General features: G+C 54.5%; 2 protein-coding genes and 1 non-coding gene across 4 annotated transcripts; 2 read left to right on the forward strand and 1 right to left on the reverse strand.

The window, feature by feature from the left end:
- The first annotated feature begins 271 nt into the window (after window positions 1-271).
- PYGO2 (pygopus family PHD finger 2) lies at window positions 272-4,515 on the forward strand. Its single transcript, XM_043878958.1, has 3 exons — window positions 272-581; window positions 1,045-1,094; window positions 1,726-4,515. Exons 1-3 carry the CDS (start codon window positions 479-481, stop codon window positions 2,791-2,793), a joined length of 1,221 nt encoding a protein of 406 aa, XP_043734893.1. The 5' UTR covers window positions 272-478; the 3' UTR covers window positions 2,794-4,515.
- Window positions 4,516-5,315: 800 nt separating this feature from the next.
- PBXIP1 (PBX homeobox interacting protein 1) lies at window positions 5,316-15,856 on the forward strand. Of its 2 annotated transcripts, none has more exons than XM_043878961.1 (11): window positions 5,316-5,417; window positions 7,683-7,769; window positions 10,099-10,225; window positions 10,486-10,550; window positions 10,633-10,798; window positions 12,268-12,501; window positions 12,600-12,623; window positions 12,928-13,010; window positions 13,333-13,461; window positions 14,058-15,283; window positions 15,748-15,856. In XM_043878961.1, exons 2-11 carry the CDS (start codon window positions 7,719-7,721, stop codon window positions 15,824-15,826), a joined length of 2,184 nt encoding a protein of 727 aa, XP_043734896.1. In that variant the 5' UTR covers window positions 5,316-5,417; window positions 7,683-7,718; the 3' UTR covers window positions 15,827-15,856. The 2 variants fall into 2 exon arrangements, with proteins under 2 accessions (XP_043734896.1, XP_043734895.1); XM_043878960.1 differs by having other exon boundaries at window positions 5,317-5,417; window positions 10,630-10,798.
- On the reverse strand, window positions 9,477-9,607 carry LOC122678553. The gene has a single exon (XR_006336210.1). It is a non-coding gene; the product is annotated as a small nucleolar RNA SNORA51 (small nucleolar RNA).
- Window positions 15,857-26,331: the final 10,475 nt, after the last annotated feature.

The raw sequence follows: 26,331 nt of genomic DNA on the forward strand, positions 1-26,331 counted from the left end.
GGCGGGGTGGGATCGCGGACGGCATGACCCCAGGCGGCTCGGGCCAGCGTGCACCCCTGCGGGGGCACCTCGGCCCGGGATGGTACGGCCCAGCCGCAGGGCCTCAGCTGCCGTCTCCCCTAGTCAGCCCGCACGCAGCGCTCCCGGGCTGGAAACGGCCTCCCCCAGGCTTGCACCTTGGTACGGCCCAACCCGCCCAGCGCTCGGGGGAGGGTCTGGCCCGGGCCTCGCTCCCCCTCCTCGCCGAGCGCAGTGGTGGCTGCCACGCCGAATTCCGCTTCCTGTGGCTGCGGCCGCTGGCGGGCGGTGAGGCCGGGAGAGCGTGCAGTTGGCACCGCGGCTCCGCACCCTCGCCTCGCCGCACCTCGGGCTTGCTGCCGCGCGGGGGCCTGCGCCGCCCCTGCCTTCCCTTCTGGGCCATGGTGCAACCCGAGGGCGCGTCTGTCCCCCGCCGCTGCTGACCCGGGTCCCCCACTCCATGGCCGCCTCGGCGCCGCCCCCACCGGACAAGCTGGAGGGAGGTGGCGGCCCCGCACCGCCCCCTGCGCCGCCCAGCACCGGGAGAAAACAGGGCAAGGCCGGTGAGAACGCGGAGGGGGCTGGGGCTGGCGAGGCTCAGAACTCTCGGACCTTGGAGGGAGGGCTGGTGGGCTGGGGAGGTGGCGGTTCTCAGGCTGAGGGCCCTGAAGAGGGGAGGCTCAGTGGAAAGGATAGGTGGGTGAAGCCCTCCAGGAGTTGGGGACGAGGGGTCATGACTGCCGATCCTAGAGTTTGGGGCACCTGGAATGAAGGAGCCACTTGGGAGTCTGAGGCTATCGAGAGATGGGGACGTCTCTCATTTAAAGGAAAAGGCAGCTGAGAGTGTAGCATCCCATTTATTCTTCATAGTGTACCTTTGTTAGTATCTAACAAAGTAGGTACTAAGTAAATAAACAAGAGTATAGTGAAGTTAGGAGAGTCTCCTGGATCATCATGGTTGGGAGAAAGGATGTTGGGGAAACCTCAGGGAAACTTGTTTGTGTCTGCCTTCTACTGCCTTTCCAGGTCTGCAAATGAAGAGCCCAGAAAAGAAGCGAAGGAAGTCAAATACTCAGGTGAATGGTGGTTGGTTGTGGGGGTAATTTCTGGTAGCCCCTTCGGGTTCTCTGTTCTGCCACCCCGATGTCTTCATCTTGCATCAGCTGCAGGGAGAAGAGAAAGTTGTCTTTCTTATTCCTTTTCTGGTCCTTTCCTTCAGCTTTATAACATTTTGGGAGTAGGGTGGGGATGAGATGATTTGACCAGAGATTTTATCAGCGGGGATTAGAGTCGTCCTCTCCCCTTTTTGTCCTGCTCTGGTTCCCCCACGATGATAACAGCTATCACTTGCTGAAACTTTTCTAAGTACCAGGGATTGTGCTAAAAGGCTTCCACAGTTTTGGGAGATAGGCATTGTCACAGTTTTACAGATGAGAAACCTGAGGCTTAACCATGTTCCATGCCTGCTCCAGGGCTTTGAGGTTACTCAGTGTCAGAACGAGGATTCCAGTTTAGTTCTGCCTGTTTTCAAAACAGTGACTGCACCTTGCAGGTTGTGCTCTCCATTCTGTTTTATTGTTGCACTCTAAGATCCATCTGAACTGGCCGGGACCAGCCTCTAAAACTGTGTACTGTGTTTCTGGTGCTCTCTTGGTTTAGCTCTGGGTCTCCCTCCATGATCCTCTTTCCCTCATCTTTTTCCCCCAGGGCCCTGCGTACTCCCACCTGACGGAGTTTGCACCACCCCCAACTCCCATGGTGGACCACCTGGTTGCATCCAACCCTTTTGAGGATGACTTCGGAGCCCCTAAGGTGGGGGGCGCAGCCCCTCCATTCCTTGGCAGTCCCGTCCCCTTTGGGGGCTTCCGTGTCCAGGGGGGCATGGCAGGTCAGGTACCCCCAGGATATGGCACTGGGGGTGGAGGAGGTCCTCAGCCTCTTCGTCGACAGCCACCCCCTTTCCCTCCCAGCCCCATGGGCCCTGCTTTCAACATGCCCCCCCAGGGCCCTGGCTATCCACCCCCAGGTAACATGAATTTTCCCAGCCAACCCTTCAACCAGCCTCTGGGTCAGAACTTTAGCCCACCTGGTGGGCAGATGATGCCAGGCCCAGTGGGGGGATTTGGCCCCATGATCTCACCCACCATGGGACAACCTCCCAGAGGGGAGCTAGGCCCCCCTTCTCTCCCCCAACGCTTTGCCCAGCCAGGGGCCCCTTTTGGCCCTTCTCCTCTCCAGAGACCTGGTCAGGGGCTCCCCAGCTTGCCTCCCAACACAAGTCCCTTCCCTGGTCCGGACCCTGGCTTTCCTGGCCCTGGTGGTGAGGATGGGGGGAAGCCTTTAAATCCCCCTGCGCCCACTGCTTTTCCCCAGGAGCCCCACTCAGGCTCCCCGGCTGCTGCTGTTAATGGGAATCAGCCCAATTTTCCTCCAAACAGCAGTGGGCGGGGTGGGGGCACTCCAGATGCCAACAGCCTGGCACCCCCTGGAAAGGCAGGTGGGGGCTCAGGACCCCAGCCTCCCCCAGGCCTGGTGTATCCATGTGGTGCCTGTCGGAGCGAGGTGAATGACGACCAAGATGCCATTCTCTGTGAGGCCTCCTGCCAGAAGTGGTTCCACCGTGAGTGCACGGGCATGACTGAGAGCGCCTATGGGCTGCTGACCACCGAGGCCTCTGCTGTCTGGGCCTGCGATCTCTGCCTCAAGACCAAGGAGATTCAGTCTGTCTACATCCGCGAGGGCATGGGGCAGCTGGTGGCCGCTAACGATGGGTGATGCTGGCGAGGGGCCCAGGGAAGTGCACATGTTCCTCCCTGCTCTTCCAGGGTGATTGCCTTCTTGTCTGGCTCTTGGTCCTGGTTTCCATCGGCTTCCCATCCCCATGGGGCAGAAACCCAGTGGCTCCTGGGGGCAGAAAAAGGAACTGAGGTGGGCAGGCAGAAGAGCCTGTATCTCTCACTCGTGTGGAAACTTACGCATTGAGATCTACAGAGGTTCAGGAAACCAAAGCCCTGCCAAGCAGAGCCACTTTTGGTGGCTATCTCTGGAAACCCAGGGGTATGGCTGCAAGAGGAAAGAGGCTGGAGGAAGATCCGAAGGGCAGGGGTGTCCTCTCTACAGATGATGGATGCCCCCAACACCTGTGCCTAACATGCCTCTCTAGCTCCACAGCTCCAGCCTTAGTGTTTGGAGTCCAGTATTAAAGGTTTCTGGCCAGAAGAGTTGGGGTCTCTTCCCATCTCTGCGGTAGCCCTTTCATGGGCTCTGGGAGATAGCTTTAGGGAATAAATGGAGATTTTCCCCTTTTCCTACCTTCCCCTTGTCTCCTTCACCTGTCCAACTCGTCCCCCTTCAGAAACCAAATAGCTTGAAGAAGCAGGAGAGTACGTGGCTATGGCAGTTCTTGGTGATCTGGGGCTTGGAGACAGTAGGTAAGATGCTGTCAGGACATATCTCCCTCATACCAAAGTCACTGGTCCTTTCTCAGCCTCTCTTGTGCTTTTCCCCTAATGACCATGTTTTTGCCAAAAATTGGGATGTGTGGTCTGACAGACCAGAATATTTGACATTCAGACTGTCCTGGAAGCCCAGATTCTGTGGTTGTACACCCCTCCTCTCCGCCTAAGCGCTGGTCTTCAACTTCTGGCCTCGAGTTCCCTGCCTTGCTGGAAGGAAAGCTTGAAAAGGCGCAGAGCCCTTATACCTCATTTTTTCTCCTGATAAAAGGATTCCTGTCAGAGCCTGTGGGGAGTCTGCAGGACCCTCATTGCTGCGGTACTAGAATGCAGTCCAGAGCCTGGATGTTTTTGCTCCCCTCTCTTCCTGCTGTTCTATCTTCTCTGGCCTGGTGATCGAGCTGTTCTCATCCTTCTCAGCCAAAATCTGTGCCAGGGCGTTATTTTTTATGTTTTAAGCACTGCCTGCCAGAGATGGGTCTGGGGCCCCACAAGGAGCCCCTCACAGCTGCACGCTCTTCCCTACAGCTCTTCCCTACAGCTCCCGCACACATTCCTCAAGTTGGGTAGGGAAGGCAGGCTAGGGGTGTGGCCCTGAGAGGGGCTGGAGGTCCTCTGCCCCCACTTCTCCTGGGATCTTATACGTGTGAAGAGAAGACCGGTATACTGCAGAACTCTTGCCTTCCCCGGGTGGAGCATGCAGCCTTCCCGGCTGTGTGACAGAAGGGAGTGGCCTCTGGGCTTCTCTTCCAGTGTTACTGCCATCCAACAGCAGAGATGGCAACCCCCTCACTGCTCAACTTTGTGTTGTGTTTGTGGTTCTGTTTGCCCCTCTTTTTATCTGTTGATGTTTTTGTGGTCTCCCCCCCCCTCACCCGCCCTGCATTTTGTAAGATGGCTCCTGGCCAGGGATGGGGTGGGGGGCGGTGTCTGGTCAATCCCTCCCTCTCATGCCACTGCTTTTTGGAAGAAAGTGGGGGCGGCAGAGATGTGGGGAAAGTTTTGTATGGTTGGATTAATAAAATGACTTGGAAGATCCACACCCGGACTCCTTGGTGTTGGTGTGCACAAGGCTGGAATGAGTCAGTCACTGCTGGTGAGGATGGTTGGGGGGTGAGGACAGGGAACCCCCAGGGTCTCTGGAAGTGGCAATAGCAGGAAGAGTCAGGCCCCTGACCTGACCTAATACAAGCTGTGGAGCCTGGGGAGGCCTCTGCCCCACCGCTCCCTGTTTCCCTGCTGGGAGAAACAAGTTTCCTTTCTGAGCACATTCCTGGGCCAGGCCTAAAGCCAAGCAGGATCTTCGGCTCCAAGGCTTCAGGGTGACAACTGCCATTAGTGCTTCTCGGTGTAATGCCCCACTCCCACTCCTGAGTTAGGGGGTCAAGTGTAGCTCCAGGGGTGGGGGAAGGGGCTGCCCTGGTCTAGCAGATTGCATTTTAGGATGCTTTAAAGCCCCCCACCCACCGCCCGCCCCCTTTAAAAAAAAGAATAGTGGCATCCTGAAACAATCGGCGCCAGGATGAGGATAGGGACAACCCACACTTTGCCACTCTCCTCCCCCATCCTGCAGCTGTCTCTTGTCTATCCTGGGACCAACCTGGCTCCTTGTCCTGGACATGCCACCCCCTTGCCTTTCAGTTCTGGGTCTTCCCTTCAGAAATTGTTTAGCCACTGGAAAAGGAGGGGAGGTGACCCCCAGTTGAGTTTGCTGGAACCCCAGTGTCCCACCGGGAGGTAAGCCCAGGTTTAGGGGCTCTGCAGGCGCCCCGCACCCCCGCGGCTCTCAAGTCTAGCTGTTATTGGCCAAAAGTTTCCGCCCCCTCAGGGAAGTTGACTTTCCATTGGTCAGCTCTCAGTCACGTGACCTTCCTTTCCTGCGGCTCTAAGAGCCGGAGAGGCAGCAACAAGTTCAGCTGAAGACTGAAGCAAGAGCTGGGTCAGGTAATGCCCTAGCGGGGCAGGGGCAACAGAGATCCCCAGGAGAGCAAGGATAGAGGAGAGGAAGGGTAGAACGTTGAAGGGTTGAGCTCCACCCAGGATCGATAGAGCTGTTTGTCATTTCTGGCCCGGGAGGGAGGGGGATCATGGGCGGCCGTTTCCAAAACAGGAACTTGCTCTGGGTCTCCCAGACAAGTTTTTGTAGTTTTATTTTAGAGGTTTGGGGGAACAGCTCTTAGAGGGGTTGAAATTAGCTGGACGAAACTTTCCCAGTGGCAGAGCTCCCCCTTTAGCTGTCTTTTGGAAATAGCACAAGTCCCTGACAATCCTTACAGGATGTTTTTGTTGAATCTTGCCTGAAAAAAGGAGAGGGAGTAGTGAGGAGGGGGTGGAGGTGGGTGTTCTTCCAAGAGGTTGATGAGAAGAAAGAGATCTGAAAGCAGCAGGGAAGGGTGGGAATTAGACAGCAGAAAGAACTTCCTAATAAGGCAGTGAGATGCTGGCCTGGGGGGAACAGGGAGAACTTATGGGATCTTCAGTGAATCCAACCAAGAGAGAGGTAACAACCAGGGTTTGGAACCCTGAGTGCAGAGGTTCCGGACTGTATTCTGTTTGGGTCTCAGAAGTGTTTGTCTTGTTGACCCAAATACCGTTTCTGGTTTCCATGGAGACAGTGGGTCTGACATCACCCTGGTTGCCATAGTGCCTGCTTCTGGAGGACCTGAGCAGGCTATACACAGCCAGGGGTAAACAGGGACTTCAGCCCAAGCTGCTGCCACTTCCTTCCTGCTGCCACCTGTGAAGAGTCACACGCAGCAACTGGGGATGGGGAGATGATGACAGAGTGGCGGGGGTGGGGCCTGAGACCAGAAGGCAGCACAGTAATGATTCTGTGGATGCCGTAGAAGCTGGCCAGGGGTGTCCTGCTGGACTGTGGTGTGGGGAAGTCATTGCAGCCTTTCTTCTGTCTCCTTGTGGGATGAGTGCCTGTCTCTGGGAGGCAGTGTGTAGGACTCCCACGGTGTGTCCTGCTGAAAGGGGGAAGTGTAGTGGTTTCCCAAAGTAGAACTGCCTCGCTTCTTCCCCAGCCTTACTTCCTCTCCCCAGGATTTCCTTTCAGGATCCTTTTCCACTTACCATCCTTCTAGCCCCTCAGCAAGCAGTCATGTAGCCTCAAAAGGATCACAGTCCAAGACCAGGGGCTCAGCTCATCTACCCCTCAGCTTTATGCCAGGTCCCAGTTGCCAGCCTGGGGCGATAGTGTTGGTCACAGAGGGAGGGGTAGGTCCTTCTCTTCTTATCTTGCTTTGTGTCAGGCTTTTGACGCTGGAGTGATCTCCCACCCCCACTCCACCATGTCAGAGCAGATTAGCAGGAAACAGGGCCACAGCCCTGGTTAATGTCCATGCTTTGCAAATGGCAACGTGCTTTCTGTATTCGTGGTGGTTGCCACAAATCCCTTTTCCTAGTCACCTTCAAGTTTCCTCAGATGAAACGCTGGAGTTTGCTGAGAAGGGAAACGAGAATGGAGAGTGACAAGGACATTTACTAGAGGCACATTCAGATGGATGTAAGCTGTGCCATTGCTCTCAACCCTGGCTGCATGTGAGACTCATTTGGGAGATTTTTTGGAGCCTGAGCCTGATCCTTGAACTCAGTTATATCAGAATCTTAGGTGATTGATTCCATTGTGTAGCCAGTGAACAGGACCCCAAACTAAACCATACAGAGGACTTAATGGTGGGTGATGGGTTGGTGGGAGACTTGTGGCTGATGAAGACCATCGACTTTTCTCTTCCAGGCCCTGGGGGAGGAGGTGGGATTGTGAGAGAGCCTGGGGAGGTGAAGGGAGGGCCAGATTGTTCCTCACTCTTCTCACTTGCTATTCATTGCTGGCAAGCCAAGTCAGCCAGTTTTCGGGCCTTCGTTTTCCCTGACTATAACATGAGAGAGTTGGCCTGGATTTTTCCCAGAGCTTTTCCAGCCCTGTGCTTCTCTGACCTTTCAAGGTCAGTTCTATTTCCCAGTTTCCCAAGGGCTCTTTTAGTCCCTGGGAAAGGCAAACTTGACTGCAGCTGTTGGTAGGTTCTGATTTGCAAGGCAAATACTGCCCAGAAGAATTCGGATCTTGGGGTCAGAAGGACTGGAACCGGGCTGATTCTGGAAGTGACTGCCCAGCCCTCACACTTGGAACCCAGCTGAGGCTGCTGTCTGTATCCCACCTCCCCCAAAGGGAGCTGGAGTCCCTAAGAGAGCCTTTCTCTGCAGGTGGCAGCCTCAGCAGCTGCGGGAACCTCAGCAGTGATGGCCTCCTGCCCAGATTCGGACAATAGCTGGGTGCTTGCCGGCTCAGAGGTAGGAAGAGCAGGCCTGGGAACCATATGGAATGGGGGTTCTGGCTGGGCTGGGCTACTTTCTGGGTCTGTCCCCCTTCCTTGCTCCTGGTGATCACACGTGTCACCTCCTGCCGGCTGTGAGAGGAACTCCAGGGACAGGGAGAATATGATCAGGCCCCAGGAGTCAGGAGTTGGGACTTGGACCGTGGCTTGAAAGAAGGGAATTGTTGGGGTAAGCTATGAGAAGCAGAGGAGAAATTCTGGTGGGGAGACCAGCATTAGCAAAGGTCCTGAGGCAGCAATAGAGGAGCTGTGCTGGGGGAGACTGAGGAGGTCCGTTGGAGGAGGTGGAGACATGGGCCAGATGGTGTTGAAGTGAGGTTGGGTCAGAGCCTGCGAGCCTCCGGAAGAGGCTTATAGGGCCTGGCTCAGGCATTCCGGCCTCCCCTTGATGGAAAATAGCGGGCAGGCTCTGAGCCGGAGGGGGTCAGGACCATCGCTGCGGTGGGCAGAGGGTGCAGCCACTATGGGGGCTGTGTGGGAACAGGGGAGAGCGTTTTGAAGGTCCTACAGTCCAGGTTGTAGTTGGTGGGACGAGAACGCAGTGGGATCCTGTGCCCCAAAGCCACTGAGAAGGGGGCTGGCAGGATGGGGGATGGAGTGGCTGGAGACTTTGTCAAGGACTTGGTATGTTCGTCCCACAGGGAGGGAGGTAGCTGAGGAGTTTGAGGTAGAGACTAGGGTTTGGGTGGCCTTGAAAACTGATGGGGAGGGAGGGAGCTGCCTTCAGTGAGATGCGGGAGCAGGACCCATGGGGCTGGGGCTGGCTGGCGGAGCAGATGACAACGCGCTCCCAGCCAGAGCCCTGGCTGCCTTTGCAGACAGCTGGGGGAACTCGGACCAGCTGTTTCCCCTCGGTGTCCTCCCTTTAACGAGGCGGAGTCGTGTTTCTTGCCTTGTAGGAGGGACTGTGAGAAAAAGGTGACTTGAAAATTGTAAAGAGGGACTTCCCTGGCGGTCCAGTGGTTAAGACTTTGCCTTCCAACGCAGGGGGTACAGGTTAGATCCCTGTTCCAGAAGCTGAGATTTCCACATGCCTTGGGGCCAAAAAACCCAAACAGAAAACAGAAACCGTATTGTAACAAATTCAATAAAGACTTTTAAAATGGTACACATTAAAAAAATCTTTTTTTAAAAAAGAATCCTGTAAAGAAACGTATTAAGGTCAAGAATTATTCTTGGAAGTTTAGCGAGAGCCATGGATGGGATGAGCAGGCCGTGGGCCTGCTGAGGGGGCGTTTGCAGAAAAAGGAGAGGCTGAGGCTGTAGACGGATGGGCTGAGAGCAAGCACCCTGGGAGACAGGCTGGCTGTGGCTGGGGTGAGATGGGCTTCCATTAGCTCCTCGGAGAGGGGTGTGCAGGGAGCGGGAAAGGCCAGAAAGGTTTGGAGGATGGAGCAGGTGGCCCCTTTTGAGGAGAACTGGGGAAGCCCGTGGGGGATGGGACGGTGATCCTTAGGCTCCAGGGGACTTTGTTCTCTTGCCAGTTACTGAGTTGGTCACTTGTGGGGAGGGAGACCCAGGCTGTAGCTGGCTTCTCTGGGGAGGTGGTGGTGGGGTGCCAGGTTTGTACAGTGGTCCAGTGCCTTGGGCCAGTGGTACTCTTTTTTTTTTAATTAGCTTAATATCTGATTGAATAACTTAATTCTTTTTTTTTTTTTCAACTCCATGTCCTCCCATTCACCATACAGACCAGGCAGAGTGCCTGCCCAGGCTGTATGTGGGGTGGGTTTACTCTGACTCCTGTTTCTATACTGTCAGTGTAAGAACGCAGCCTGTACCAAGTACCAGGAGGCTGAAGTTAATTAATTTTTAACCTAATCCTGTAAATATAGGATTCCTTTAAAAATAACATTTACTTGTTTTTTTTTGGCTGTGCTGGGTCTTAGTTGTGGCATGCGGGATCTAGTTTCCTGACCAGGGAACAAACCCTGGCCCCCTGCATTGGGAACACTGAGTCTTAGCCACCGGACCACCAGGAAAGTCCCCAGGGGTGCGTCTTCACTTCACAGAAATTTGGCCTCTAAAAGTTCCTCAGAGCAGCAAGTGAAGTTAGGGAATGGCTGAACATTGTGTCGAGCGGAGATGTCACAGTGCCAGCTGACCCCTGCCCCCTCCCCACTTTGGAGCAGCCACTACTGAGTGTATTATGTATTTGTAAGATGTGGGCTGGGATCCCTGAACGCTGTGGCTGGTCTCAGGCACCCCAGGAGAGCACCCCGTGCTCTTGGCTTCGTCCTGCTGTCCTTCCTCTAAAGCAGCCCTTCTGCTTGCACCCCTGCCCCCAGAGCCTGCCTGTGGAGACCTTGGGTCCTGAATCTGGGATGGACCCAGAATCTGAGAGAGCTCCCCGGGCCCCTCTGAGCCCCTCCAAGGCAGCTGCTGAGGAATCAGCTGGGACCTTGGATGGAGGAGGTAACGGGGCCCTGCTGAGGGGGGCGGTGCAGCCACCTGTCCCCCATGTTCTGGGGTTTCCCAGTTTCCTCAGGGAGAGGGAGGCCAGTTGGTCTTATTCCCAGCATTGATCTCAGTTTAAAACCTTCCTTTATCCCATCCTGGCTTTCTCCTGTCCCTTCCTGCCTGGTCGCGGCCTGTGGGAGCCGGGGAGCTGTGTAGTATGTTCAACTGGGAGGGGGGGCCATGATGTTTTTCCTGAGTCTTCTCTCCCACCACAGAGACTGTGTCCCAGAGTGAGAGCTCCCAATCGGGGACCATCCTGTCAGAGGAGGCTGAGGCCAAGGTGAGGACCTTCCCCGGGGGAAGGGTGGGAAGTGGGGAGGGCCAGGGGACGTGGGAAGCGCTCATAGCTGTGTCTGCAGCAGGGTGTCCTGGAAGGGGATGACCCTGGAATGGAGAACCCCGGCCCAGGAGACACAGAGGCCCGGGGAGACTTGGAGGAGACCCCTGAGGTGGTAGGCCTGGAACCGGACTCACAGGACCTGGAGGATCAGAGCCCCCCCTGCAGCCTGCCTTCATCCCCCAACACAGGTGAGAGTCCTCCTTGTTTCCCCTGTCACTATCCTTCTAGAAGGTGTTGGAGTGGGAATAGATAGACATCACTGCCAAGCACAGCTCCGGTCCAGGTCCTAGGACTCGGCAGCTCGGAGCCTTCCTTAAGCTGTGTCTGTGAATCCTCACCACCGTCACCCCTGGGGACACTCAGGTGTAGGTTAAGTCATACAGCTGATAAGTGGCAGGGCCTGGGTCTGATCAGCTCTTTCCTCTCTACTGTGGGGCCTCCTCTTTACTCGCCTCTAGATTTGGCTCTCATTCCCTGAGTCCCTCCCATGAGTCAGCCCTGGGAAGGCAGGCTGGCTTCACAGCCTGTATAAGAGGTGGACTAGGCTGAGCCAAGGGGCAAGTCTTGTGAGGGGTGCAAGGTGGTGTGATTAAGGGGCCCCCTCAGGAACGGGGGAGGGTGGTTTAGTCAGGGGACAGGTCGAGGGGAAGGGGGAGGCAGGGACAGTTGGGGAACAGGTTCACACCGGAGGTGACATTTGAGTGGAAGCTTGAGCAAAGAGTGGACTTTTGGTAGGTAGGGTAGGAGGAAGACAACATGCAGGCCAAGGCTGTAGCGTCAACAAAGGGCTGGGTTCCCCTGTCCTGTACTGAGGAGGCTGCGTCCAAGGCCGGTGGCAGGAGAAGTGTGAGAAGGCATCTCTGTTGAGGGGTGACAGGGTGGAGGGGGCGGAGGGGTCTGGGGCCATTTAGGGGGCAACTGCAGTCAGACAAAGCTGAGGAAGACCTGAACTGAGGCAGAAAGGGGCATGTGCCGCTGAGACGGCGTGTTGTCAAACTGTGCATGGGAGGTAAAGAGGGAGGGCTGAGGTTGGCTCGGTGGAGCAGTGGCATCTTGCCCTGCATTGGGGGTGGCGCCAGGAGATAACCAGCTTGGAGAGCAGTGTGTTGAGTGGTTGGTCCCCAGGGACAGCCAGGTGGACGTGACCAGGAGGTGGCTTGGAGCTTCTAGGGAGGCCAGTCGGGAGCTACGGATGAGGGACTCAATCCGCTCTGGGGGGAAGCCGGCGGGGTGGGTGAGAGTGGGTGACTCTGTGTGCGGTGAGAAGAGCAGAAAAGCAGAAATGGTGCCAGGGAGACCTCTGCCTCTAGGACCGGGAGCAGCTGGGCATTGAAAGGAGACACTGAGAGGGCGTGGCCAGGTTTCCGACAAAACAAAGGCTGGAGGCACAGGTGGGAGCAGGGGGGCGCTTTTAGGATGAAAGTTGCTCTTGTATCTTGTCTGTAGTAGAAAGGACTGGTCTTCAGTCTGGGCAGGGGTAGTCACTGATGCCCAAGCACGTGTGGGCAGGGTCTCCTCTGGCACCATTTCTGCTTTTCTGCTCTTCTCACCCTCTGTGATCACGGCTGGGGGTCTCCTGTGTTTGCCTCTGGTTCTGGTCTGTCTGTCTGTCCGTCTCTCCAGTTGCTTTACTGCCTGTCCCCCTCCCTCCCTCCAGCTCAGATCAGGGAGGAGGCCCACCGCTCCAGCAGCGAGGAGGACGACACCGATGTGGATGTGGAGGGTCTGCGGAGACGGCGGGGCCGGGAGCCCGGCACTCCTCAGCCCGCGGCCACCCTGGGTGTGGAGCGCCAGGGCCAGGGGGAAGGTGCAGGCGGGGAGCTGGGCATCTCCCTCAACATGTGTCTTCTCGGGGCCCTGGTTCTGCTGGGCCTGGGGATCCTCCTCTTTGGTGAGTGGTCCCTCCCCCGCTGGCACCTTGAGCCTCTGCTCTGGCCCCTCTTGCAGCACTCTGACCCCATTCTGCCCCTGCCTCTGTCTCCATTTCAGGTGGCCTCTCAGAGTCTGAAAGTGGTGAGTGAGGATGGGCCGTGACCGGTTTGTGTCTGTCCCCTTCCAGCCCTGCGGGAGGCTGATGGGGGCAGTTCCCTGGGTCAGGAGTAGGGATGCTGGGGGCTGTACAGTTTTTGCTCAGATATAGGCCTTATGTCAGCTATTCGGGGTGACCCTTGACCTTTTACCTTGCTGGACCCCTCAGCCCTAGGGCGAGGTCCAGGGCAGGACAGCGACTGTGTGTGTGTTGGGGGGTGCAGGGAGGGGGAGGAGGAGAGGGCGCTGTGTGCCTGGAGGCCAGTTTCAGGATTCCACTTTCCCACAGGGCCCCTGGAGGGAGTAGACCTGCAGGTCTTGCCAGATCCGGAGTCTGATGCTGAGATGCTGGAGGCTGTGGGGGATGGGCAGGCATGTGTGACTGTCTCCCTCTGTGTCAGGGATCTGGTGGGGGCTGTCTGGGTTGTGGAGCTGGGCTGGGGTGACTGGCTCCTTTGCCCTTGTGTATGTGTGTGTGTGTGTGTGTATGTATGTTAGTCACTCAGTCGTGTCTGACTCTGCGACCCCATGGACTGTAGCCCACTAGGCTCCTCTGTCCATGAAATTCTCCAGGCAGAAATGCTGGAGTGAGTAGCCATTCCCTTCTCTTGGGATCTTCCCAACCCAGGGATCGAACCTGGGTCTCCTACACTGCAGGCAGATTCTTTACTGACTGAGCCACCTTTGCCCTCAGGATGGACTACAGCAGCTACAGACCTCAGAGCTCCTGGACAGTGTCCCCAGCCTGCAGAATATGGCCCTTCTGCTGGATAAGCTGGCCAAGGAGAACCAGGACATCCGACTACTGCAGGCCCAGCTGCAGGTGGGCACAAGCAGGATGGGGTGGGCTACATACCCTCCCTAGGCCACGTGTCTGTCTGTCCAGTTTCCTCCCCGCAGAGAAGTTTCCTGTGTTCACCCACATACCCTGACCCCCTCCCTTTCCCACTAGAGTCCAGTCATCTTCCTTGTTTTGTTCCTGTCCTGCATGCTAAGGGTTAGGCCAGGACTGGCATATCTGCTTCACGTGGCATGCCACCTCTGCTTGATTGGCATGGTCTACCTGGAGCCTTGTGTGGAGAAGGATTTGAAGAACATGCCAAGACTCAGTGGGAAAGAAGTGCTGTGATCAGTTAATAATATCTGTTTTGGGTATGGGAGGTGGAAATAGGGCAATGAGAGCCATATCTTGGCTCTCTTTAGGTGAATTAAAGAAGTGTGGGCTTATAAACAGACAGAGCTAAGGTAGAATTTGGGGATCCCAGGGTCTGGTGAAGGGTGCAGATGGGCTGGGAGATGAAAACCAAATCCTCTGAGTCTCTCAGGCCATAAAGGCTATGATGGAATAGAATTAGGGTAGCAGGCACTGGACCTATCCTTGACGACTCCCTGGGCCCTCTATCCCTACTCCCACTCCAGGCCCAGAAGGAAGAGCTTCAGAGCCTGATGCATCAGCCCAAAGGGCTAGAAGAGGAGAATGCCCGGCTCCGAGGGGCCCTCCAGCAGGGCGAGGCCTCCCAGCGGGCCCTGGAGTCAGAGCTGCAGCAGCTGCGGGCCCAGCTTCAGGGACTGGAGGCTGACTGCGTCCAGGGTGCAGATGGGCTCTGTCTTCATTGGGGCAGAGGCCCGCAGGCTGGCAAGGTCACCAAGGAGCAAGGCGCTACAGGGCCGGAGCCAAGCCCTGGATTCCTGGAGCAAAAGAAACAGCTAGAGGCCGAGGCCCAGGCGTTAAGGCAAGAGCTGGAGCGGCAGCGGCGGCTGCTGGGGTCTGTGCAGCAGGACCTGGAACGGAGCTTGAGGGATGCAGGCCGAGGGCATCCAGCCCAGGCTGGCCTGGCTGAGTTGGGTCACAGGCTGGCCCAGAAGCTGCGGGGCCTGGAGGACTGGGGCCAGCGCCCTGGGGTCCCTGCTAATGTCTCAGAGGCCTGGCATCAGAAGCCTCACTTCCAGAATTCCAGGGAGCGGAGTGGGAAGGAAAAGTGGTGGGATAAGCAAGGGGACTGGAAGACTGAGCACCGGAAACATAAGAAGGAGGTATCTGGCCGGGAGAAGAGCTGGCGGGGTGAGGAGGACAGGGAGCGGGCGGGGAGGTGGAAGGAGGGCAAGCCAAGGGTGGAGGAGTGGGCCAGCAAGAAGGATGGCAAGCGACAGCGTTCCAAGGAGCCCCCCAGGAAAAGTGGGAGCTCCCACCCCTCCGGAGAAAGGCAGAAACACCCTCGGTGGAAGGAAGGAGCTAAAGACAGGCATGACCCCCTGCCACTCTGGGCAGAGCTGTCCAAGCACAAGTACCAGGCACCCCAGGGCTGTTCAGGTGTCCATGAGTGTGCCCGGCAGGAGGGCCTGGCCTTCTTTGGCATAGAGCTAGCCCCCGTGCAGCAACAGGAGCTGGCCTCTCTGCTGAGGACGTACCTGGCACGACTGCCTTGGGCTGGGCCACTGAGCAAGGAGCTGCCCCTCTCTCCCACTTACTTCGGTGAGGATGGTATCTTCCGCCACGACCGCCTCCGCTTCCGTGACTTTGTAGACGCCTTGGAGGACAGCCTGGAGGAGGTGGCGGTGAGACAAACAGGTGACGACGACGAGGTGGATGACTTTGAGGATTTCATCTTCAGCCACTTCTTTGGAGACAAAGCACTGAAGAAGAGGTGGGCAGCTGTGGGGGAGTTGGGTCAGTGGGACAGGGCAGGGGGCAGAAGGTGATGGTGGGGTGGGGTGTCTGTGTGTGTGTGAAGGATTCAGGGCCCTGAGTTGGGGGTGTTCAGTTTGATATTTCGCCTCCTGAGGGCAGAAAGCTGAGCCTGTGCTCAGCCCAGAGTGGTCCTGGGGAGTCTCCTTTTGGGCTAGAGTTTTTTTCCTCCCAAGTTGCCCTGTGCTGTCCATACTTGTGTGGTCTGGTGGGTAAGAGAGATTGCTTCCCGTCTCCCCAGCTGGGGCCTTGTCCTGGGACACCAGGTCTGGCCACACTCCCCTCCCCCCAGTCTGATGGACGGTGGCTGCCCGTGTCACCTGCCTAGGGGGAACAGGGTCCCCTCTCAGGGGGCTGTCTTCTCATCACATGACGTTGTTCTCTAAAGGCCTCTTCCTGCTTCCACTCCCTGCCCCCCTACAGGTCTGGGAAGGACAAACATTTGCAGAACTCCAGAGTTGTGGGGCCCAGGGAGGAGCACAGCCCCCACCGCCGGGGCTGAGGCCCCGCGTTATCTATCCCCTGGGAACCGTTAAACTGCCACCTCCCTCGGCTCGGTTGGTGTCATTGGATGTCCTTCACAGAGGAGAGTGGCGATCACTGATCCCTGCACTGATACCACTTCTGCTACAAAAAGGCCTTAGCTGGAGCTGCTTTGCTGTCTATGCAAATGAATGCAAATTCATAGGGCCTTGACCCTTGCAGCCGGATTGTGAAGGGGGGATGGGAGACAAGCCTGTTTTTTAGGAGGGTAGGGTGGGGGTAAGAGGTATGGGGCAATTCAGATTCTAAAGCCAGAGAGCTGGTGCGTGCGTGCGTGTGTGTGTGTGTGTGTGTGTGTGTGTGTGTGTGTGTGTGTGTGTGTGTGTGCGCGTGCGTGCGTGCGTGCGTGTGTGTGTGTGTGTCTGTAGGGGGGCCCCTTGGCTGCACACACTGACCCGCAGAGAGCTGGTGCGTGCGTGCGTGCGTGCGTGCGTGTGTGTGTGTGTGTGTGTGTGTGTGTGTGTGTGTGTGTGCGTGCGTGCGTGCGTGCGTGCGTGCGTGTGTGTGTGTGTGTGTGTCTGTAGGGGGGCCCCTTGGCTGCACACACTGACCCGTGCACCCTGGGATTCTCTTCGCCCGGCTGGCTGAAGGCCCAGCATGAAGGCTTTCCCTGGGGTTTTGTTAGATTTGGAAGGAGCTATCCCGAGGGAATCGAAGTCCCCTTTTTAGCTCTGCTCCTCACGTGGCCTCACCTCTGCTTGTGAACTGTAGACTCAGATTCCAATAAATTTCTGTAGGAGCTGTGACTTTGGGTGGAGGCTCTGTCGCTTAGGGCTGTTTCTAAGCACAGGGGAAGCCCACACCCATCACCTCATAGGCACTGGTACTCACCTTCTCCCCTCCCCGTCACCTCACCCTCCCCGCAAACCTCAGGCCCTCTGGGCTGGAACTCCCCATTTTGCTCACAGCTGTCTTGGCTGCATCCCTGGTAGATGTAGAAATATGCAAGTGGGTTTTGGGCTCAAATCCAGGTTGAGTGATTTTGGGCAAATCAATCCCTGGGAACCTTGGGTTTCTAATCCCCAAAAAGGGAGATTGAAGGGCTGGGGACTCTTCGAGCAGGATTGTAAATAAATCAATGTAAACAAAATATGTGTCCAATATTTGGCCCTCAGAAGTGATTTCATTCCCTTTAGAGTGTGGAGGAGGGTGGAGGAGGGGATCCCCGCCCCCACCTCACAGCACAGGCTTTTGCGTTGGGGGGATGAGGGGACCACTAGGTGGCGCCCTGGCTCCACATTTGCTCCAGACCTCACCTACCTCACTACTAAGCGCCCCGAATCTTGGACCCCAATCCCACTGACTTGGGCCACTCTCTGGCTACTTCTCCCAGGAAGACCCAGATTCCCCCAGGCTTCTCTTTAGAAAGTCCTTCCTGACTGGGCTTCTTGCTTGGCCTGGAAATCCCCTTGGGGGGACAGAATGAATGTGTGACTTCAGGCCAGGTCCAAGGAGTGTGTTAGAGCCGAGGTGTGTGAGTCCCTCAGTCACGTCTGACTCTGTGACCCCATAGACTGTAACCCTCCAGGCTCCTCTTGTCCATGGGATTTCCCAGGCAGGAATACCAGAGTGGGTTGCCATTTCCTTCTCCAGGGGATCTTCCTGACCCAGGGATCGAACCCAGGTCTCTCACATTGCAGGCAGACTCTTTACTGTCTGAGCCACCTGGGAAGCCCAGGGTTTTGCCCAAAAGGGGACTGTAATTGATAACAAGTGCTTCTGTAACACTACAACTGATGGGTTGCTCACTGCTAAAGGACTTTAAGGGTGCTAGCTTATTTAATTCAGGTATGGATGTGAGAGTTGGACTATACAGAAAGCTGAGCGCCGAAGAATTGATGCGTTTGGACTGTGGTGTTGGAAAAGACTCTTGAGAGTCCCTTGGACTGCAAGGAGATCCACCAGTCAATCCTAAAGGAAATCGGTCCTGAATACTCATTGGAAGGACTGATGCTGAAGCTGAAACTCCAATACTTTGGCCACCTGATGCGAAGAACCGACTCATTGGAAAAGACCCTGATGCTGGGGAAGATTGAAGGCGGGAGAAGGGGACGACAGAGGAAGAGATGGTTGGATGGCATCACCAACGCGATGGACATGAGTTTGGGTTCCTGGAGTTAGTGATGGACAGGGAAGCCTGGAGTGCTGCAGTCCACAGGGTTGCAAAGAGTCATACATGACTGAGTGACTGAACTGAACTGAATTCTAATTGGATGGGGTGAGGCAGGGTGGGGATGGAACAAGGTCCATTCATTCAGCAAACATTTACACTCTATTGTGTACCAGAGGCAGTGTGGTACTGAGAATACAGAGGCGTGTTAAGGAGTTTATAGTTCAGTGGAGCCCACTTTCTGCAGCACGAGGGATTGCAGTTAGACCTAAGGAAGAACTTCCTCCTAGGCAGAGGGTCAGTGAAAAGGGGCTTTAGGAAAGAGGTTTTCTAGAGTGGGGGTCGGGAGGAGCAAGTACAGTCTAGCCTGGGGTCTGGATTTGGCATCCTGGCTCTGTGGACCATCATACACCTGAGGAAGCCTCTTTTACTTGATTCACATTGCTTGCCTTCTGTAGGTGTCAGAACTTAAACTTCTTGGAGAGGGAAGCAGGCTAGGTAGGAGGTATGATTCCGTGTCCCAGGAGGGAGAATGTGTTTAGGGAGGGGACACAAACTGGCCCCCTGGGTTCCCAGAGGGTGTGGGCTGCCTGGGGTTTCTCAGTTTCGTTTCTAGGGCCCATTTCCTTCGTTTGCATAACGAACTCTCAAGGAGGCTAGGAAGTTCCCCCAAGCCCCCTCCTCTTTCTGAGCCACTCAGGAAGTAGATATGCTGAGCTGGAGGTTTCTGAAACTGCTGAATCAGGAAGAAAAGGCCACGAACCCAGGGGGTAGGTTGGGGAGGGGCCAGGACACGAAGGACATTGGCCATTCTGATTACCCTGTCTCAGGTGCCCCCCGTCAGTGATCCTCCTGGCCCATTGTAGGTCACTATGCCACTCCATCACACCCATGCCCCTACAGCAGCGCTGGTAAAGAGTGGGGACCCCGAGTCTCAGGTCATAGGGTGCTCGCTGGTCACAGGCACAGCATGTGGAGACAAGCCAAGGGAGGCTGGAGCTGTGGGGACAGAGCTCCCTCCCCACAGGGCCGGGGACAGCTTTTGACCATGCAGGAGGGTAGACCCACTGGACTCTGCCACACGACCTTGCTTGGCCCCCAGGTCTGGCCTGGGCCCTTCCAGTTTAAGCATTTGGGATTTTAAGCACTTGGCTTTTCTGCCTTTTCCTCTGGGAACTCCCCCAGCTAAGTGCTCAGCTCCGGCGTGTCGGGGAAATCACTAGAGTCGGGGGTGGCCCTCCTTGGCTTTCCCCTCTCAAGTGGAAAAGTTTTGCTTCCTTTGACCATCCCCCAACTTCATTTCCCTGCGGTCCCCCAACCTGCCATTCCTCCCTCCCACCCCTGCCCCTCATTCTTCAGCCCTCAGCTCCTTTCCCGCCCTCAGCTCCACCTTCTCTCATCATGCCCCCTCCAGCCCTAACCTCCTCCAGGATCCTCCCCATCTCTTCCTGCTTCCCTGGGTCCTCCAGGCCCCAGTTTTACCCCTGCCTTTTACTCCCACCCATACTGGGGAGTGGGGGCATGGGGTGGTGGTCACCTTCAGGCCTGCCCCACCCTATAAGCTCCTTGAAGGCCAGAGGCCTGTGTTCCTTTTGAGAACCACTCCCAGCCCTCTCTGCTGGGCCCCTGGACAGATGCTGGATTGGCAGGCTGTTGCCATGGGAACCTCCCAGGGCCACTGGTGCAGGGACATCCCCTCCTCTCATCTGTTCCGAGTCATAGATACTCCTGGTCCCTCCACACTTCACTTGCTCACAGAGGGTCTAGCAGGAACTCTGCAGGGTGGGGTGTGTGTGTGGGTTATTGGCCTAAACCCCGACCATATCAGGTCCCTCCTCTCTGCTTTCACCAGTCGGTGGTCAGAGCCACAGAAACCCCCTAGTAGTAATTCTTGGGGTTGTCCGAGTTCCCTATCCCTCCCCTGTGGGCCTTCCGTCAAGGTTGCTGCCCATCCCTTTGGTAGCCCTTGGCTTCTGGAATAGGCCCTGCCCATATAGAACCAAAGCAGGCCCCTTCCCCTCTCACCTGGTCTTTATCCGGGGCCAGGTGGAGACCCAGCCCAGGTCTCTTTTAACTAGACCGGTGGCCTGGGCAAACTTTCGGTCTCCGGTCTCCACAACCGCCTGCCTGCGGGCCTTCTCGCTTTAGGGCTCGGCTTCCTCATCACTGAAGTGAGCCTGTGGATCCCCCTCATGAGTTGTTGTGATGATGGAATGAGTCATCCAAAGACAAAGGAAAAGGCTTTTCAAACTGTAGAGTGCTGTCAAAAGTTTTATTTTTATTTTACTTAGCCTCTAAGGGGGAAGTTGAGGCCTCTGTGAACTACAGATATGGGAGCAGAGGGTGTTGGTTCCCAGACCGTGTAGTAGGAGCGGACAGGGAAAAGATGCCAGCTAACACTCAAGACCGAACACTGTGCTCCGTGCTGGGGGGAGACCACAGTCTTTGCCCCCGAAGCTAACCAAATGAGTTTATTACCAGGCAGAGAGTTTTTGCTTTTAAATTTTAAATAAGAATATTTATTTTTAATTGATTGATGATTGCTTTACAATATTGGTTTGATATCTGTTGTACATCAACATGGATTAACCATAGGTGTCCCCTCCGTCTTGAACCTCCCTCCCACCTCCCATCCCTCTAGATTGCTAGGGAGCCCCAGTTGGAGTTCCCTGAGTCATAGAGCAAATTCCCACTGACTATCTATTTACATATGTTAGTGTAATACCAAGCAGAGTTTGTTTTTTTTTCAAGCAGAGTTTAAAAGTACTCTCTTATCGGTGCCAGGAAGGTGAAGAGGAAGGAGGGGGTGGTGTTTTTTTGGGGGGTGCTGTGCTCTGTGACATGTGGGATCCTAGTCCCTTGGCCAGGAATTGAACCTCACTTCCCACAGTGGAAGCATGGAGTCTTAACTACTGGACCACCAGGGAAGTCCCGGGAAGGGGTGGCCTTTGAGCTGGACCTTGAAGATAATAAGGATAGATGATGTGGAGGGGATTTCAGATGAGGCAGAGGTGAGGCCTTAGGGGAGGGTGGAACAACCCTCCCCTCTGTGGTCAGATGGTGTTAAGTTCATGTTCCTGTAAGGGAGCAAGTTCTCCCATGGGCCTGCTTGCAAGTCTGAGGGGGAGTGCCACTATAGGAAATGGGGAGAGGTGTGAGGGGCAGGGGGAATGGAAAGGGAAGACACAGGGGTGCAGGGCAGCTGGCAGGTGGAAGGGTGGACTAGAAAGAGGTGAAATCACAGGTAGGTAGGAGGTGTCAGCCAGCAGCTCAGGAGGAAGATGATGCAGGCCTGATTTAGAGCAGGGAGTTAGAAAGGCCTGGCCTTGGACGGGACAAGGACAAGGGGGAGGGAGGAGCCAAGGACACACGGAGCTTCCCAGCCTCGTGACAGTTGGATGACTGCAGCCTCACAGGATACCAGGAAAGAAGGAGGAAAGTCTGGAACTGGTTTTGTAGGGGGTGGGGTGGGGTGAGGTGTGTGGAGTAGGGATGGAGGGGGGAGGGGGCTGGGGACGGGGGAGGGGGAGCTGGTGGGCTTGACTGCTTAGGATGCGGGACAGGGATAGGGCCAGTCTTCCAGCAGGTCACCCTACTGCTCCACCAAGTTGTATGCGCCTGCCTCCCAGTCCTTGTGTCCCTCCTACCCCCTGCCCACCCCCGAATTCCTTTCCAGGGCAGGGCCCCTTTGGAGAACTTCTTACCAGTCAGTACACTTATCTTTACAGGGCCTGAGGGGAGGCACCCAGCAGAGGGGAGTGCGTCCACTGAGGTCACCACTGAGCCCTTCACTGCAGTCAAAGTGAAAGGTCATCGTGCAGGGCCCATGGGCAGAAACCTGAAGCCGTGCATTGTGGAGAGGGAGGTAGGTGTTAGATGGCCCCCTTGAGAAGCTCAATCCCCTGTGGGCCAAACAGACCTGCCAGAAATGCTTGCTTATCTGGAATGCAGCCTTGGGCCCTTGGGGAGGCAGCTTTCTTTGTAGGGATGGCCCAGTGCAGGAACCTTGGCATGAGGAACAGGCCACCCCTCTCATCTCCATGGGCCATGGACTTTCAGAGCCCTTCTCTGCCTTTTATCTCACTGAGAAGTAGGCCTTAAAGAAGGTGAGACCACGAATCTCTCATTTTTATACAGACGAAGAACTGAGAGGGAGGGAGGAGTTGACTTGCCTAAGGTCCTATGATAGCTGGACAGTGACAGTGGAAGACTGGCCCCTAAGAAGCCTTTAGGACGCCAGGGGAAATTTGAAATGTCCGGTACTACGGCTTTCCACACCCCTCCCCCAGAGCTGACCCAGGGTTGCAAGAAATAGCTGAGCTCCCATCTGTGGGTCCCTTTTGGGCTTCCCCAGTGGCTGAGTGGTAAAGAATCCACCTGCAACTCAGTCCTTGAGTTGGGAAGATCCCTTGGAGGAGGGCATGGCGACACACTCAGTATTCTTGCCTGGAGAATCCCATGGACAGAGGAGCACCTGGCGGGCTGCAATTCACAGGGCTGCAAAGTGTCGGACAAGACTGAAGTGACTGAGCATGCGTGCACTCTGGGTCCCTTTAGCTGACTCCTCCTCCCTGGGCCTGTGTGCCCCCGACTTCAGCTACCTGGCCCTGGAGGCATTTCCTCTCTGGCTCCCAGCTGCCACCTGACTGGCCCCAGCATGTGGGTAGGAGAAGGCCAGTCCTGGAAGGACCGTCATGAGCACTGGTCCCACCCCTTTTGTTGTTCAGAGGTGAAAACTGAGGGCCAGAGAGGGAAGTGACTTGTCCAAGGTCGCAAATCTTGCTAGGGACAGAATGGAGACCAGAGCCCAGGGCTGCTGACTCCTAAGAGTCCCCTGTTCCTCTTACCTCCACTCCTCTCTCTGGTTCTTCACCCTTGGAATTTAGGCTCTGAGGTGAGGTCTGGAGAAGCAGCTTGCTGCAAGACAGATCTTCCTCTGCTACCACTGAGCAGTGACTTCACGCCTGGTTCCTTCTGCAGCGATGCCTGCAGCAGTGGCCACAGGGGGCAGCCGCGGGAGAGACAGGAGGCTGGCCAAGGATGGGCTGCGGGGGAGAGAGGGGACCCCTGGAGCTGCCCTGGAACCAGAACAACTGAATGTGGGCTTATGAGGTCTCAGCCTTGAGGATACCCACAAATGGCCTTGTAGCCTCAAGAGTAAATCCAGGCTCCCCACCTCTTTGCGTCAGAGCTCCCATTAATATGCTCATTCATTTATTCATCAGTCACTTATGGAGCGCTCATACCCTGGGCCTGGCCCTGGGCTGTTACTTGATATTCTTTCCAAGAACTGGTGAGTGTTCAATCTCCTTTTGAAAAGAAATATCAAACTTTATCACTAACATTGTTAAATAACAGTCCCCAAAGGGGAAAGGTAGGGGGGGAGGGATAAATTAGAAGTCTGGGAGTAACAATATACACACCACTGTATATAAAATAGGTAACCAACAAGGACCTACTGTATAGTAGGGAACTCTACTCAATATTCCATAATAACTTATACAAGAAAAAGAATCTGAAAAAGAATAGATACATATATATGTATAACTAAATAACTTGGCTGTACACTGGAAACTAACCCAACAGTGTAAATTAACTACAATATATAATTTAAAAAAAGAAAATAAATATTGGCCTTTATCACTAAGGTTGTTAAATGACAGATGAAATCTATAAATCACTAATCATTTTGCCTGCCCCAAGCGGCTTGTGGGACCTCAGTTCCTCAGCCAGGGATTGAACCTGGGCCACTGCAGTGAAAGCCTGGAATTCTAACCCCCAGGCCAGCAGGAGCTCCCCTCAATTGCTCTTTTGTAGTCTGTCCCTCAGCTCCACGGTTTACATTCACCACAAAATAATCTAATGGAAAAACAAAATCATGCCTCAAAATCACAAATCTTTATTTAAAAAAAAAAATAAAACTCAGACTTCCGTGGTGGTCTAGTGGTTAGGAACCCATCTGCCAATGCAGGGGACATGGGTTCGATCTCTGGTCTGGGAAGATTCTGCACGCTGCGGAGCAACTGAGCCTGTGTGCCTCAGCTACTAAACCCACGCTCTAGAGCCTTCAAGCCACAACAAGAGAAGCCACTTCAAGGAGAAACCCATGCACTGCAACTGGAAAGTAGGCCCTGCTCGTGGTAACAAGAGGAAGCCTGAGGACAGCGACTAAGCCCCAGTGCAACAACAGCAAAAAAGACCCCAAACAAACTACCCCCACAGAAACCAAAAGGAAACTCTGTTCTCTTATTGTGTTCAATGTTTACATGTAGCCACCATCCTTGAGTACATTAGTTAAATTTTTGGAGACTGTTTCTTTTGAAGATGGGAGGATCCTTGCTTTGCCTACATTATTATTATTTTAATTTTTAACAATGTATCAGAATTTAATTCTTTTTTCCTCAAGCCACCTATTATTCTTTATTTCATAGATTTTATGATTTTTCAAAAGCTTAAAAAAATTGGAGTATAATTGCTTCACAAAATTGCATTAGTTTCTGCTGCACAATGAAGTGAATCAGCTATGTGTATGCATGTATCCCCTCCCTCTTGAACCTCACATCCCACCCCCATCCCACCCCTCTAGGTCATCACAAAGCAGCAACCTGAGCTCCCCTGTTACACAGCAGCTTCCCCCAGCTATCTATTTTGCATACTGCAGTGTAAACAAGTCAGTTCTACTCCTGTGATTTGTCTCACCCTCCTCTTCCCTCCTTAGAATTTTATCCTTTTTAAAGGCTGAATGATATTCCATTGTAAGTATATATCACATTTAGTTTATTCATTCATCTGTTTGGGTTTTTGTTGTTGTTGTTGTTGTTTGTTTGTTTTTTGGCTTCACCAAGAGGGGTATAGGATTTTAATTCCTTGACCAGGGATCGAACCTGGGCCCCAGCTCTGAGCGTGCCAGTTCCTAACCATTGGACCACCAGGGAATTCCCTCATTTACCCATTCATTTGTTGATGGACATCTGAATTGTTTTCATCTTTTGATGACTGCGACTAGTGCTGATATGAATGTGAATTTTATATCTGTTCGAGAACTACGTTCCAATCTGTTGGTTACATACCCAAAAGTGGAATTGCTCATCATATGGTCATTCTTTCATTTACTTTTTAAATAGTGCTTTGCCTACATTACAGATATGGTAAGAATATGAAGTTAAAAGTATTTACAGTCTATAGTAGATGCTCTTTGAATGCTAGAAGCATGCCTTTTTATATATTAATATACAGATTGCTCAGATTTTATCTTGGCTGTACAATATTCATTGAACTGCGCCTCAGTTTTCTCAGCCATAAAACTGAAGGTAAAATCTCTACCTTATAGTGATGTAAATGATTTGTGGACCAGCGATTGAACAGGAGACTCCAACTCTCCGCTGGTCTGCCGGAGGGGATGCACTGTCCAGTGGAGGGTTGGATGACCCTCTGGGAACTCCCTGGGCGAGCAACCTCTCACCTCCAGGGACCACTTTGGCTTGCGGCATTTCTTAAAGCTAGAGAACCTACAAAGTCAGAGCTGGGTTCATCCTCACTGGGTTCTTAAAAATTTGGGGGGAGGGGGTTCACGAGAGGAGTGGGACCCTAAGTGTCAGATTCTTCACTTGTTTGTTTTTTACTTTTTTTAGACTTTTCCTTCTAAACATTTTATTTATTTATATTTATTTTGGCTGCACTGGGTCTTTGTCATGGTGCTCTGGCTTGCTCTAGGTGCGGCACACAGGGGCTTCTCTTGTGGCACACGGGCTCAGTAGGGCGTGCTTAGTTGCCCTGTGGCATGTGAGATCTTAACTTCCCTGACCAGCGATCAAACCTGAGTTGCTTGCATTGCAAAGCAGATTCTTAACCCCTGGGCCAACAGGGACGTTCCTCCAGTTGTGTTTAAGTTGTTTGGCCCCTTCTCTCTGCTGTGGGATCCCAGGGTGGGGGGCAATGTATGATAATCTTTTTGGTAAATGAGAACACGGGCAAATCTCTGAGTTATAATGAGCCTCGTTCGTCTCGTTTTTAAGTCAGGACAGTACTGTTTACATCACATGATTGAGGTCTGACACAGAGTAAATACTCAGCCGTTGTTGTTCAGTCACTCGGTGATGTCCTTGTGACCCCACGGACTGCGGCATGCCAGGCTTCCTGTCCTTCACTATTTCCTGGAGCTTGCTCAAACTCATGTCCGTTCAGTTTATGATGCCATCCAACCATCTCATCCTCTGTCGCCTCCTTCTCCTGCTCTCAATCTTTCCCAGCATCAGGGGCTTTTCCAGTGAGTCCGCTCTTTGCATCAGATGCTCAGTAGATATTAGTTATTGGCTATCTGAGGGGAGAGAAGTAAGTTGACAGTTATGGTGTGG

Source organism: Cervus elaphus, chromosome 20 (genome assembly GCF_910594005.1).
Source record: "Cervus elaphus chromosome 20, mCerEla1.1, whole genome shotgun sequence".
NCBI classification, from domain to species: domain Eukaryota; kingdom Metazoa; phylum Chordata; class Mammalia; order Artiodactyla; family Cervidae; genus Cervus; species Cervus elaphus.

Excerpts from the sequence above, each read along its gene's own strand:
- PYGO2 (XM_043878958.1), top strand. The coding sequence starts at position 479 with ATGGCCGCCTCGGCGCCGCCCCCACCGGACAAGCTGGAGGGAGGTGGC. Across the intron at positions 582-1,044 it reads GAGAAAACAGGGCAAGGCCG|GTCTGCAAATGAAGAGCCCA; the intron begins GTGAGAACGCGG and ends CTGCCTTTCCAG. Across the intron at positions 1,095-1,725 it reads GAAGGAAGTCAAATACTCAG|GGCCCTGCGTACTCCCACCT; the intron begins GTGAATGGTGGT and ends TTTTTCCCCCAG.
- PBXIP1 (XM_043878960.1), top strand. The coding sequence starts at position 7,719 with ATGGCCTCCTGCCCAGATTCGGACAATAGCTGGGTGCTTGCCGGCTCA. Across the intron at positions 12,624-12,927 it reads CCTCTCAGAGTCTGAAAGTG|GGCCCCTGGAGGGAGTAGAC; the intron begins GTGAGTGAGGAT and ends ACTTTCCCACAG. Across the intron at positions 15,284-15,747 it reads GACAAAGCACTGAAGAAGAG|GTCTGGGAAGGACAAACATT; the intron begins GTGGGCAGCTGT and ends GCCCCCCTACAG.